General features: G+C 33.5%; 1 protein-coding gene across 8 annotated transcripts; it reads left to right on the top strand.

Annotated features, from left to right (window-relative positions):
• The first annotated feature begins 282 nt into the window (after window positions 1-282).
• LOC143459251 (cGMP-dependent 3',5'-cyclic phosphodiesterase-like) lies at window positions 283-14,442 on the top strand. Of its 8 annotated transcripts, none has more exons than XM_076956309.1 (30): window positions 283-571; window positions 1,672-1,807; window positions 2,265-2,354; window positions 3,148-3,236; window positions 3,340-3,431; window positions 3,517-3,575; window positions 4,135-4,191; window positions 4,300-4,378; window positions 4,572-4,627; window positions 5,449-5,565; window positions 5,757-5,825; window positions 5,972-6,102; window positions 6,500-6,651; window positions 6,889-7,031; window positions 7,359-7,388; window positions 8,310-8,370; window positions 8,481-8,562; window positions 8,698-8,735; window positions 9,764-9,802; window positions 9,887-9,960; window positions 10,059-10,136; window positions 10,256-10,378; window positions 10,840-11,033; window positions 11,200-11,287; window positions 11,616-11,663; window positions 11,759-11,833; window positions 12,217-12,429; window positions 12,619-12,657; window positions 12,768-12,874; window positions 13,166-14,442. In XM_076956309.1, exons 1-30 carry the CDS (start codon window positions 462-464, stop codon window positions 13,344-13,346), a joined length of 2,850 nt encoding a protein of 949 aa, XP_076812424.1. In that variant the 5' UTR covers window positions 283-461; the 3' UTR covers window positions 13,347-14,442. The 8 variants fall into 8 exon arrangements, with proteins under 8 accessions (XP_076812424.1, XP_076812422.1, XP_076812426.1 ...); XM_076956307.1 differs by having other exon boundaries at window positions 6,494-6,651; XM_076956311.1 differs by having other exon boundaries at window positions 283-637; window positions 6,494-6,651.
• The last annotated feature ends 510 nt before the right edge of the window (window positions 14,443-14,952 follow it).

The following is a 14,952-nucleotide window of genomic DNA, read 5'->3' as shown; positions in this document are numbered from 1 at the left end:
CGGAGGAGTACAACATTCATATCTCTTGAAACTCGTTTTGTGTGTATACTTTGTTGTTTTTTTCCTTCTTGTTGTTTTGTGTTACCATCATTTTTATTTTTGAAATATGTGTCTAAGATTTTTGTTTTTTTTAATTGGATGATTGGAAGCGTTAAACTTTGTCTGCTTTATTATAAAATGCTGTTTCATTCTGTTTTTGAAAATTTTAGAGTCGGAAACACTGTTGTTCGTTTGGATAGTATGATTCTGCTAGGATTCTGCCAGAATGACAGTGGTGAGTTTGTGTGCAGCGACTGTTCCCAAAGACACAAATTTTGGCGTGTTGTTTTTAGCAATGACGTTTCAATTATATACTTGTTTCTTTGCTATAACTTGTTATTAAGCCAAGCTAATGTGCCTTGTTACAAATTGGCATGAAGATGAAAAAGTTCTGTGGACGTTGAAAAGTGCCATGCGTACAGATGCCACACTTTCCATGCATTCAGGTGCCACACTGTTTATGCAGAACTTGGGCCCTTTATGGATTTATGAGGACTCTCATGGGCCTTTGTTTGGCAATTGTTAAAGATAGGTGAGACTGAAGAGCTAGATTCGTGCATACTTGAGAGCCAGATGTGTGATATTTACTGGGTTACTGGTACGTTTCAATATATGCCAAGAGTTCCGCATTGTAAAAATGTATAATGTAAAGACGTAAAGTATTACTGTATATTCCTAAGCATCCACCATGCCAAATTTTCTATTAAGATGACTATATTAGTGAAAAGTGTTGCACCTGCATGCAGGAGATTTGTCAACATGCAAGTTGAACTTTTTTATCTTCACTCCAATTTATAATAACTAAACAAAGAAAATCCGGTTGTTTGAACGCCAACTTGTTATAAATAAACAATTGAGGCTTCAGTGCATGTCATCACGCCAAAAGGACCGTCTTTGCATGTATGATTTGTCAGCGAAAACTGCCATACTTTCCAGTCAGATTTAACAATTGGACACTGTTCATAAAACATAGTTATTGTACAATTAAATAATTTGGAATTATAGGCTTAGTTTGCAGCAAAGCAAAATTTTTGTCTAACTTATCATGATGAAATATGCCAAAAAATTCTACCTTGACTTTTAATCTCTGGAAATGATGAAAAATGCATAAATTAAACTTAATTTTTCAAATAATCCTATCAAATTTAACCTAATTAGACCACTTTTTGGAAAAAATTAATGGGCAGCTAGTGCTAGAGTTAAATCATTTACAAGTTTTGTATAAAAAACTACAACATTTTCTGCAATTTTTACAATTCTGCCTTTTAGAACAAGTCTATGACAAAATAACATTTCAATTTATATACTTCAAAAATTTGTCTTCCATGTGTCAAATTTACACTGTTAAAACTGGCATTATGACCGATTGAATTGAACTGCTTATAGGCACCAAATACAATGATATTGATAAGTTTTGTACAAAACATTGACTAATACCTTCAGGTAATATTTTTTCAATGTAGTATAGCAGTAGAATAAATCGTTGTAAGAATTGTTTATATATCTTTTTCAGAAATGTGTTTTGTAGCGATTGATTTAATAGGGTTCTTTAAAATATATTATATGTTGAATGTATGTTGTTGTCTATTTGTCTCCATCTCGCTTTACTTCACATTTTAAACATATTTTTAGCTCACGAGAATGTGTAGGTTTGGCCAAATCAAATATGATTCTTCTGTTTCCTCAATTATTTTTATCTGTGTATCAGTTATTCACTGGAAATGTGTTCAAAGGTGCCAACAATGCTGATATTTCGAAAACTCTCTCAGTAAGTATTAAACACATGCTAGGATATTTTGGAACATAATAGCCATGCTGGAAAGCATGGCGTCTTGTGATAATATCTTTGGGGGTAAAAACATGCATGGTCTATCTAAATACAAAAAGCGTAGTTGGAGGAACTGACACGTTAGCATTTTCAAGTTTCAAGCAAAACTATATAATATAATATATATCTGGGGTTGACAGACTTTTCACCAGTGTTATTTTGTTTGGGATTGAAATGGTCTCTTAAAATTCATACTTCTGCAACCACAACAGAAAATTAGCTGAGCTTAACTTTTAAAAGACGCGTTTTTTAGTGGTCGCCAAAATGTAGTCTTAAAAAGTCTGCCTTTCACTGTGTTTAAAAGTATGTATATACTGTATCGGTATTATCGGTATCTGTATTATTTAAAAAGTTATTGTAAATTTTCATGGTTTCATAAGCAAAGTTTTATTTGCAGGATGCACTCCTTCTGCTATGGCGGGTCAACAGTTTGCTAGAGTTTGTAGAATTTCTGCGGGTTGTACTTCGAGGGACATTTTCTGGAAATGTAATGTATAGTTCTGTTATCTTGTATCATTAGGACGTTTGCTACATAACATTTTGAACATGATATTGTTAGTATGTTAAAACTGTAATGTGTAAAATTTCTAAACAAAAAGATAAAAAATTTAAAGCAAAGCACTCATTATTTCAAAAAATTGAGTACAATTTCTTATAATGGATTGTTTCAAAATGACTATAAAATTTGGCTAAAAATGCTTTTATTTTGACTTAAATTTAGTTAAATAGCATAGCTAAAACAATGGTATATATTTCTGAACAAGCTCAACTGCCAAACACTATATAGCATGGACCTAAAAACAGTGATAACTGATAACCAAGTTCAAAACGTGGATTATTTTAGAAAATATTTTTTCAAAGTTAACACTGTAGTGCAGTGGTCGGCAAACTGTTGGCCGCAACCCAAATGTGGACCTTCAAGCAAAATATAATGGGCTGCATACTGCATATGAAATATCCTGCAACCTGTAAATGTGGACTGACTGACAGTTTCAGAGCTTTTTTCTGTTAGCCTGGTTAACTTGGTGCTCTAGCAATCAACTTCTTGATGTTTTTTTTCCATCTAAATTAAACGTTAACTACAGCCATAACAGCAAACATCTGGAAAACACAACCAGCAACTCCTCACTTACACCGCGTTAATTGTTTTGTCGTATTGAGAATGCAAGCCTAGTTTTATTTGTAACGCTAATCCTTCACTACCTTAGCTACTGACTGCTATATTCAGCTAGAGGAACTTCAAGTTTGTGAAATCCTTACACTTTGTTTTTTTATTACAGAATTATGTTCACTGCTTCTTTATAACACAGGGCGATTATAAATTAGAAGATTTTTATACCAACAGGAAAATTTCAAGTTCTCTTGCTAGGTACAAATGTTTCCTTTTTAACTGTAAAGAAATGAAATAACTGTAATATTAAATGAAATGTACATGTGCAAGGTTTGCTTCAACAACATATTTTTTTGTTAAGAAAATATCAGAACATCAGCAGTTGTGATTGTATAACGTTAACAGCGGATGATGGTCTAATACAAAATTCCTATGTTAGTCTTCAAGAGAAGGGTACGTTTCTTGATGTGTAATGATTAAATATTAATTAAAGAGTGACAAGAAAATAATGTCTTGCTAATACCCTCTATTCGTTTAGTTTCAGTTGTACATGTCACAGATAATACAGACAATCTCTCCAAGGACCTCCTGTTTTTGGTATATATATGCATTATGCACTTTACTAAATATAATATGATTAATATACACTGGTTGTTAATGCTTTCCTACCATCTCAATATTACTTTTTTGGTATGTTAGCATGCAATGTTAATTGACTAAATAAAAACTGTTTTGGCCTTAAGAAATGTTGTTTACATTCGTTGTTATTAAACATTATTGTCTACTACTATCAAAACTACTATTGTCTTTAAAACTGTTTTGTCTTAAGGAACTTTTTTACATGTGTAAATTTATCGTTTTTGTTTTTAATTTTTTTCAACATGCGTAATACTATAATAAGTTGGACCCATTATTGTACTAATAGTGCTTTACATTCTTTGATGTTGTCAGAATGTATTTGCTGTATTTGTATCTAACAATGTAAGCATTGCTGGTAATTTATTAATTAATGCTTATTAATGGTTCAGGTAGCATTCAAGTGCTGGTATTATCCTCGATGTGTAAAAGTTTGTTGTATACCATCACTTGCAGTTTTAACTGTTGATAAATTTAAGTCCAAACCTGTCACTAAAAATGTTGTTTTATGAATTTGTAGGTTTGTGCTAAAAGCCCCATTGGTGATTCATGTGAATTTGATCTGTTTATTCGGCATGTGAGTACTGTACAAGCTAAATCTCCATTGAAACAAATTATTATCGATAGTTAATATATAGTAGTTGTTGCCGTGTTGCTTTTTAATGTTTCAACTTGAAACTTTTAGGCATCGGAATGTTTTACGCGTCTTAAAAAGCAACATCCGTCTGACATTGAAGCCGAAAAAGCGTTTGCTCAACTTCCAAGTAAGTATTATTTTAAATCTTTTTTAAAAATCTTGTGTGCTGTTGTTAGTAGCTTGCAGTCCTGTGTTTCATCACCTCTTCTGTCATCTTTTATTTGAAAATAATAATTTTAAAATCTGATTCGTAGTGGGTTAAACCGATATTAACAAAATTTTATTTCATTCTGCTAGTCTTTTTGATTTTGCATTATCAGTTGAGCTGGATTCTGCAACTGATGCCAGTACAATGCAGATGATCCTGAACAACTATGTAAGCAGTTCCGTTTCTTTGTTTCCCTTTGTTGTTGGTAACATTTCTTTTCATAGTAAAGCTAATGCCTTAAGGCAATAATCATAATGCATGCTCAGTATAATAGATAATACCAAATATATACAGTGTATGCTGGATAGCAAAGAACATAGTTTGCTGTTATTTAATTTTGATGTCGTAAAACAAATTGCAATGACACAAGCATCTTACTAGAGTAATAAATCACAAGATTTGCTTGGAAGAAGATTTGAATTGTAAAATTATGCTTTATCCTTTCTTGCTTCGTAAGCCAGTATAATTCATATGAAAGCAGATCTATGTGGCAGTGCTTTACTGTTTGCCATTAGCAAATAGCTGATATGTAGTGTTTTTTACTTGGTTTTATATCAAGCAGACAATGCTTCATGAAATTTGTACCATCAAATGCAAATAATGTCAGATTGCTCTTGTTTGTTTTAATTTGATGGTTTGTGAGTGTTCCATACTTATATGGAGTAGGTTTTCCTTTTTGATTTGTACTCACTGATTCAGGTTAATTCTCATCCACTTACTTACTTCATTTGCCGTATTTGGCAAATTACTTTTTCCATTGTTTGCATAAGTCTCGGTCTTTGGAAATAAACTTTAGCACTGCAATTGGAATTACCTCATCTGCAACTTTAAATTCGTGTGTTCCTGGAATTTTATCTCAAGAGATTTTTGCTTGCAATTCACTCCTGTCTATATTTTGTTGCACATAAGGAATTTGATACAATATATATAAGTGACTTGACAGAGACAGAATACATTGTAATCTCAATATCATCTTTTTATTGTTTTAGCTCTCTCAAGAAACTTCATCTGAGCAATGCTGCATCCTACTGGTCCTACATGATATTGGGCAAATTGTCTGTCAAATCGTCGATGACGAAGTCTTGAATTTCGAATTTTGTCATCCAGTAAATGGAAAAAAATTATAATTTATTAACTAATTATTTAATGACAAATTTATTATTTATACAATTTATTTATACAAATTAATTCAAACCTTTATTTATTCCTCTAATTGCAATTTTTTTTCTGAAATGCTGTAACAAATCACTCAATATTTTGTGTTTGCAACCATTCGATTTTAATTCTATGTTCCCAGACAGACGAAGGCTTATTCAGTCACCTCTGCAGAGATGCTCAACCTTATTGTAATCATGACCTTACCCAGGCATGTTATTGAATGTATTGCTGCATCTTGTTAATGTGCCATTACTTCTATACAAGTTACGTTAGTTAGTTAGTTACATCTTAGATACAGTCAATCTTAAACCTATTGAGATGCATGGTTTTTTATCATACTGTGTATTTTTTCAGAGTGATAAAGAGCAACTTGAATCACTATTTGGCTCCGAAGTCCATTCATCTCTCTGCGTACCTATCACTGACAAACACTCAAGACAGACAATTGGAATTGTTTGTCTTTGCAACAAGAAAAAGAACAATAGGTATTTTAGTGGTTTGCTTCATGAAGGTTACCTTATTGTGCTTCACTGCAGCGCTGAAAGCTTTTCCCATGCAAAGGTTTCACGTTTCTAGAATCACATGAAAGTAACTTTACTGACAAAATTTGTTGTGTGGCAAGTTGTTGGAGATGGGCTCCTGTATTTTACAATTAAAGCTGCTGATTGTTTGTAAAAAAATAAAACCAGGTTTAATCAATTTTGTGTTGTGCTGCGCTAAACTGGAAATATTACATATGCATTGTCGTAGAACAAATCAATTATAGATGCATTACAATTAGAAGATTTTTATTGAGTAACTATGTTTAAACTTTGTTGTGTCACCTGTAGCAAACTTTCTCAATTTAGAATATTTTAAAATTGATATTTTTGTCAGTGGCAGGTTTAACTTGAATGATGTTGCAGTCGTCAATGCAGTGATGGCAAAGACATGGACAGTTTTGGCATCTTCACTCACACTGCAGAAAGAAAGGAAGGCAAGACAGGAGTGTGAAGCAATGTTGCAAATAGCACGTAACCTTTTCACTCATTTAGGTGCGTCCTCTGATTGTATTCAACATGCACTTGAGATCAAAGTGTACAGTATGTTTCCGTAGTCAGTTTTCTGTGTGTTTTGAAAAGAATTTTTCTCGTTAAATTAATCTAAAATTATTTGAAATGGGTTTTGCTGTCTCCGTGGAAAATAGAAATAATTGTAAAAGTTACTGCACAATCCATAAAAACGTTTCTTTGTTGGGTATATACACATTTGTACTACTTGATTTGTTGCAGATGACGTTGGTATGTTGCTTGGTGAAATCATACAAGAAGCAAGAACTCTCACAAACGCAGAACGTTGTTCAGTGTTTTTGGTTGACAAAGCATCAAATGAACTTGTATCAAAAGTATTCGATGGGATTGTTACAATTGACGAGGTTAGTCTTGACCCAATCTACTTTTTAAAGTCCCCTTATAGTTTTTGGTTGCATGCTTCGAAATTGAAGCAAACTTTATTTTTTAAACCTTGTATGGTTTCACTTACACTGGAGATTCCAAAAGTAAAGTTCTCATCTACACCGATCTACACGGCATGTTTTTAACCTGATTATGTATTATTGTTGTATCATGTCTTAAAGGGTACATTTTATTCTTCTGCTTATTTATTTATGCCTTGCGAAACCCATCCTGTTTAATATGTATTTCTGTGTTTTTAATGTTTTTCTTTATTAACCGATTTTATCAAAGCGTTGTTCATCTTTCAGTCTTTGGATCCAAGGCAATATGATTTTGAGGTATTCAGCTACCAAGCTAAAATGTGCTTGTATTCTGTTACTAACTTCGCAATTATGCTGTAATGTTGCATGAGTTAATTTTCATTGCCAATGGTAATTTTATTCACTTGTTATAACATTTGGCATCTGCCTGTTTTGCTGTGCAGTGAATGCATGTTTTAGCTCATTCTAGATATCTAAGGTATCACTAAAATTGTGGTAAATATAAGGATTTTCCCAAGTTAACATAAATTATTAAAACCATGCAACACAGAATTAGCACCTTCGTAAATTCAAATCTTTTAGAAGCTGCTGAAGCATTAACAGTTGCCATTCGTTGCTTTGGAGTCTTAAAAATTACCAAACCACATGTTGCTTGAACACAGATGCTGTAGCTGCCCGGCTGCTTTGTATTTTAAAGTTAGCAATTTTCATTTCATCATCAGTAGCACTAGAGTGATTAAAACTGATAAAATTCATCAACAAATCATTTATCGCTATAAGAAATACATAAAAGCTTTCATTTAGTAAGCAATTATCTAACTGTATTGATTCTATAAAGGTCATAGAGCTTTAACTTGCTAGTGTTGGTGCATATGTTTTCTTTATACACAAAACACAAATTACCACACACATGCTGTTTTGTGACTAAACGAATCTGCACGTCTTCTAGTGATGTAGAAAAGCTGTTGTAACTAGACTGATTTGTAGTCAAAGTTAAGACACTTTGGTCGTAGGTCTTTTACACAATTTATGCACCATATGTAAGCATAAATTGTGACCAAGCACTGGCTGGTATTTCAACAGAGCATTTTAACTACATTTTAGAGGTGGCTGTAATGCATTGTTTGATTTTTGGAAGTAGTTTTGCATTTTTATTAACAATAATTTTCATTTTTAATTCAGCAAATCTGCCAATAATGTGATCACTGCTTTTTACAGAACATAACTGAGGTGAGAATTCCTTTGTCACAAGGTGTCGCTGGACATGTTGCCATTACAGGTATCTTTCTCGAAGCTTCTTATCAGAATATGATATTGTATTGTTCCACTTTTTCATGATCTTTATTTCGATTACAGATATTTTGTTTCTATGTTTATGGTTCTAAATAGGTAAGACCCTCAATATCTCCGATGCATATTCCCACCCTCTCTTCTACAGAGGCATAGATGACACAACCGGTTTTCGCACAAGGTGAGCCAGTGTTAGGGTCCCTGTTGTTGTAGTCTGTGAGTGCATACCGATATCGCAAAGTTTAATAACTAGCCATCAAATTTTTTTAATTACAAACTTACAGATGTCTTCATCCTTTGTGTTTTTTACTTTTAGGAACATTTTGTGTTTTCCCATAAAAGACCACAATGGAGGTAAGGAATCATCTTTTAATTGTCTGTTCAAAATACATTGCTTCATTATAGAAAGGTTTTCAGCAGCTAACATGAACATTGACTTGCAATGAGCTAGAGATAAAAAAAATTTACAGAACACCCACATGTTGTTTTAATTAACTCACTACCAATTTATTTTTATAGTAAGCTACTTCAAAGGAGTAGTGTCATATTTAGTTAATTTTTATTGGCTTATCACATTTAGAATAAGAATTTTTACTGTATAATATATACCGTAACTATGTTTATCATGCAAATTGAGTTGCGGTAAAGATTTATATTTGTTTGGGTGTGTAGCAAGATACATTTATTTACTATCAAAACACACCCATAGTTTTTTGTATAAACTATAACCAGATCAGTCACCAAGTAGAGTTAGAATTAGTGCCGGAATAATTGAATATGATAAAGCTTTTTGGAAATAAACCTGAAATTGCAGATAGATGTGTAATGTGTATATGACTTATACCTTATTCTGTTTATTCAAAATGTTTATTATTTGTAAAATGATTGTAAATTTAAATTTATCTATGAATATTATTTTTTTCTATATACAGTACCAGTGTTTCTCAACTGGGCTGCTGCAATATTGGCTAAGGGTTCTGCAAGGTTTCAGACAAAGCAGGAGATTATAGCATTGTCTTTTTTACGCAAACATGTTTGTTTCAGCGCTCTATTTTAACAACTTCGTGTTGCTTTGCTTTAAAAGCCTCGAACAGACCCTTTTCACCACACAATTAACCAGCTTGTTCATAGACAAAAACTAAAATATGTAAGCAATTTAAGGTACAACAAACAAATTTTAAGATTCAGAAAGTGAGCACCACTGCTATACAGTGAGCAAATCGCACTGCAGTATTGTCATCACGGCCCCTTTGTTGTTATAACTTACAAGTAATATATTATTTATTACTACTTGCCAATAATGAGTATTGAACAGGTCATGAAAACTTTATGAGTGGTGTAATGATAGAGAGTTAAACTTCTATTGCTTATTTTGCTTATAGTTGTTGTTGGTGTGTCACAGCTGTGTAACAAGATAAAAGGTAAGCTGGCCTACTGTTAGTTAGCAAGTAACTAAAGTAAAAATAATGAGATGATAAAAATTAACAATTGATGTAAATTTGCAGGACCTTGTTTTACGTCTTATGACACAGCATTGGCTGAAAAGTTTGCGGTATTCTCCGGAATTTCGATATCTCATGTAAGACCTCTAAATTAAATTATATTAAACTTAACCATTTGTTAAACCTATTATTGGCTATTATTAACCAGTTAAAACGTAAATTCTGTTTTGTTCAGTCTTTACTTTACAAACAAGTTGAAGAAGCTGGCTCTCGAAATCAGTTAGCGAATGAACTTGTCACTTACCACATGAAGGTTGTCTTGTGTTTTCTTTTTATCAACATGTTTATTGCAACTAATTAGTTGGATATCTGCCTAATTATTACTTAATCAATTTTTTATTTAAAAAGCATACGTGTAAATGATTACTTCAGGTTGATAAAGACGATATTGTTGGGAATATTCCGGATAAGCAGCTAACACTTCAGCAGTTTGATGAGAATTTTGATAAGTTTTGTTATCCTCCCAGAAGTCTTTGCCCTGATCATAAAATCAAGGTGATAACAATGCATGTGTACAATTTTAAACATTTTTAACTATAGTATTAGTATTATTTAAGTTAATGGATAGAAAAGGTTTGTTTTGAATGGGTTGAACATTCATTGTGTGAACTTCGTAAAACTTACTACCCATGTTGACAAGCTGTGTGATCTTTTAGCCATTAAAGTTTTTTTATGTGGGAAAAATACATAAATTTTTAAGTATTTAGTTTATGTACAGATTGCATAGTTTAGAAAGACTGTTGTAAACCTATTTACTATTTGATTAAACAACATAATAATAACCTCTGAATGTCACATTTTTATGTCGTCTATGTCCAACTTGGTCATACACTCTAATATCTTTGCTTTATTGTAGCATAGCTGCAAGTCTGTAACCGAAAGTGATTAGTTTTTGATCATAGTGAAGAGCATGAAAACAATATTTAATAACGCTGCACGCAACACTTCAAAAACAGGCCTGCATATGGATGTATGAGGACCTTGGACTCATTTCAAAGTTTCACATCTCTATGCATACGCTTGTGCATTTCATACTGATGGTACGGAAAGGATATAGGGAACCACCTTACCACAACTGGGATCACGCTTTCTCTGTGATGCACCATGCATACCTGCTAGCAAAGAATCTCGAGTTGAATGACAAATTAAGGTTAGTGTGGCTGCTACCTTGCGGTGGTTTTGCGCGGTGCTCACTTTATATATACCTTTCTGGCATTAACGTTTTCGTGGTGTGCGCTGTCACAAAGCACTAAACACTGAATTCAGAACTGCTTATCATGTACCGCTTGTCCGTCATAAAACCTAATGTTTCATAGTGATTTGGAAATCATTGCTTTATTGACTGCCTGCATTTGCCATGATGTTGATCACAGAGGGACCAACAATGCTTTTCAAGTCAACTCAGTAATGCATTTTTGTTTGTGTTTTCATAGCAAACTAAGGGATTACTTTCTGTCTCTTTATCACTTACGTGATTGCATGATTGTTTTTCTGTGGTGTAATGTACATTATTTTTTTGATTGGTGGCAATTTTGTTGCTTAAATTTGTCAGTTCAATTCTTTGCATGAATACTCAATTATCTAGATTGCAAAATAAGATAGTTTACCATTTTTCCATTGCTCAGTTTCATTGCAATAATTTTCAGGTTGTAAGTATTATGTACTTGTGAGCCTTCATGTTTCTTGCGATTGTAACATCATTGACCAAAAAATAACTGGATTATTTTTTTAGAAAAGTGCTCTGGCCAGTCTTTACAGCTCAGAGGGATCGGTTCTGGAGGCAAGTATTGAATGTTATATGCCGCTAAGCTTGAAGCTTGTTTTTTGTAACTTTTTTAACGTAATCATTCCTAACAACTATTACTTACTTTATAGAGACATCATTTTGCACAAACAGTTTGCATTTTAAGCACATCTGGATGCAACATATTCGAAAACATGAAGCGCAAGGTAAAATAAGATAATTCTGCTACTGGTAAAGTAATGTTTTTTTTCCATGCCGTTTTTATATCATGTGTGAAAGACTTTGTTTTTGCCAAACGTACAAGATGTTTATCATTGTTTGCCTACTACTTGCAACTGTGGTTGGTTGCAGTTAATTTTGTGTCAAACAAATTTTTAAATTGTCTACCATCTAATTGCAAGCTTACTTGTTGTAGTTTAAAGTAAGTTTAGTGGCAGCTGAACCCAAGCTCGAAGTTGATGGAACCAATTGATAATACAACCATAAAGACATTTTTTCGGACCCGTTTAGTTACTTTGGGTTATTAGAAACTTCGGCCTTACATAAAGTTGCGTAAATAAGCTTCCAGCTTACTAAATGTTGTCACCAGGATTATGCACAAACATTGGACTTGATAAAGAACATCATCCTGGCCACAGACGTTGCAACTCATCTCCAGATTATGCCTCAGCTGGAGGATCTAGCCAAGAATGGTTTAAATCTTTCCAGCAAAAACCATAGAATGCTGCTGCTGTCATTGTGCATGACCGCATCCGATTTATCTGATCAAACAAAGAACTGGAAAACTACTAAAAATACTTCTGTAAGAGGGTTTTGGTAATGGTCACTCCGCCGTTAATAGTCACTTACACTATAATACAGTGTATGAGAAAGTTTTAAATACTGCTTTCATCCAGTTTTTTTGATTTACATTTCATGGGCTGTTGAAAAGTAAGTGTACTTGTTGGTACACCACATCCAATATTTGGTAATTGTGATGTATTTGTTTTAGAAATTGATCTACAAAGAGTTTTTTTCTCAAGGTGACCTTGTAAGTCTTTTTGTTTAATTACGAGCCACTTTTTTCAAATCTGTAATGAACTTTTATCTTATCGTTTGTCGTAAAGCATTTTAAGCCTCATAACCAGCTACCTTTTGCAGGAAAAGCGAATGGGTAATCTACCAGCGATCATAAACGACCGCGAGAGAGCTTGTGTGCCTCAGTTGCAAATTAATTTCATCGAACATATTGCCCTACCTGCGTACAAGTGAGCTGTCTTCGCATCATTTCTTTGTTCTTTTTTTTTTTTTTTTTATTTAATTGGGTCACCTCGATCCGGTTGAGACAATAATACAAAAGAACATTTCAGTATTACCGATTGGCTGCCTCCACCAAAGTTATAGATAGAAAATGGCAAATTAAAAGTGTACATTAATGCTTTCTGGTAATTTCTTAGCACTATGAGTGTAGCCCGTAACCAAAACGTAAATATGGTTTTGGTTCGTAGCATTGCACACCACCACCAAGCAAAATAAATGGGATCTTCTATTCTTTCCAGGGTGCTCGCCAATCTTTTCGCAGAATACATCGAGGTTTATGAAAGAGTTCAGCGGAACTTGAAGCGGTGGCGCCTCGTCGAGAAAGAATTTCTTTCTCGAGGCCTTCCAAATAACGACTCGCTTGATTTTCTCACCGACGAGTTTGACCGACATTTGTTTGAAGAACTCGGTGAAACTTAGTTTTATTGAGTTCGCCACTTACAGCATTATTTTGATTATTGCATTTGCACGGTGAACTGTTACTTGTCACTGCAAAGGTTTCGTTGTATACTACTTTAAAAGCATAGGTGGGCAGTACCGCGGTACATTTTCAGTACCGATACCGGTACCGTCGGTACTTTTGAAAAAAATACCGAATTACTGTTTTCAAGAAATTTCTGTCGTTCCTGGTACTTGATACTTTTCGCGTGATAACTTCAAAATTTTAAGAATGTATGTTTTCAAAAACACATATCAATTAATCTTTAATACCAATTGTAGCATGTGTTGATCTTTTTTAATGTAGAAATGCCAAGTAAAATTGCGAACGAGTAACGTCTCATATGTTTTGACCTTTACCGGGGCATAATAGCGGCAAATATTGCATTTGCTGCAGCATCTTTTGAGCGACAACGTACCGAACTACTTTTTTAACAGAGTACCGAATACCGGAACCGTCGGTACATTTTTGCCAAGTACCGGTACCGTTACCGACGGTACTTTTAAAGTACCGACTGCCCACCTCTGTTTAAAAAGTTTATTTCTTGACCTCTTACATATTTCATATCTTCATATATCACATGTCGTTAGTTCGTTCAATTTTTCTAATCCATTACTCAATGTTGGAGCTGTCTCCATTTCTGTATCAGGTGTGTATAATATACTTTTCTGTGAAGTGTTATCTACCTTTTCCAGTTGTCAAACGAATTTATTGAGAAATGCACTACCTACCTATGTTAGACCACGTGTCGTTTAGCAGCCATTAACGTCTTCAAAAGCATTGATAAATGACCGGTGGTTTTATCCTTTATTTATGTAACCGTCTCTAAATTATGCAAGTTGCACTGTGTAGCGCCTGTATTGCGGCTTGACGTTGTAGCAAAAACCTAACTTCTTGTCGAAATATTGTAATTTTACAAAGTATTTTTGTGTGAGTTCAAGCATCCACTGCTTTATTCAGGTTTCAGACCTATATTTATGAGTGTCTACGTTTCGTTATTGCATGCTTAATATTGATTTTGTATTATTCGGTTATTAGTTCATTTTCAGAAATAAAATTTTATTTCTATCAGTTTAATCAAGGTTTAATCTTAGGTGATTAAAATATACTTTGGCGGCTGTTTTCACTAAAATTTCTTCTAGTCTGGACAAAAAACGGAACGTCAAGGAAACATATAGCCATTGGCCTTGGGTAGTTAAAATATTTCGAAAGCTTACAGAAATTGTCAAGCAAAAATTTTTTATTAATAATTAATTAATCTTTTAAATAATGTAGAACTCTGAAAGAATTATAATTTGTTATTACGGTCAAAAAATGCTGTCAACAATTTACAAAAATCAGTGGTTAATGTTTCCAGGTGTTATTTATATACATAATCGGGCGAGTCGTAATTTTTAATTGAAGAAAGTATTTGCACGACTAAAACGCGGAGATGTTTGCGGAGCCCCGATTGTCATCGAGCTTGTCTGTACGCATTTCCGAGTATTATATTTTTGTGTTTGACACTTTTCGCTATGGACGCTGGACGGGAACAAGGGCATTACAATAGTAAGGCCGCTGGGTATCCAACCCGGGTCGCTTTGTTAG

Source organism: Clavelina lepadiformis, chromosome 5 (genome assembly GCF_947623445.1).
Source record: "Clavelina lepadiformis chromosome 5, kaClaLepa1.1, whole genome shotgun sequence".
Taxonomy (NCBI): domain Eukaryota; kingdom Metazoa; phylum Chordata; class Ascidiacea; order Aplousobranchia; family Clavelinidae; genus Clavelina; species Clavelina lepadiformis.
The sequence above is the reverse complement of the archived record's forward strand: the minus strand, read 5'-3'. Positions and strand labels throughout refer to the sequence as shown.

Bases quoted from the DNA above. Each gene is read 5' to 3' on its own strand.
- LOC143459251 (XM_076956307.1), top strand. From the start codon at position 462: ATGCCACACTTTCCATGCATTCAGGTGCCACACTGTTTATGCAGAACT. The intron at 6,103-6,493 runs GTATTTTAGTGG...TATTTTTGTCAG, and splicing joins AACAAGAAAAAGAACAATAG to TGGCAGGTTTAACTTGAATG. The intron at 11,664-11,758 runs GCAAGTATTGAA...CTTACTTTATAG, and splicing joins CAGAGGGATCGGTTCTGGAG to AGACATCATTTTGCACAAAC.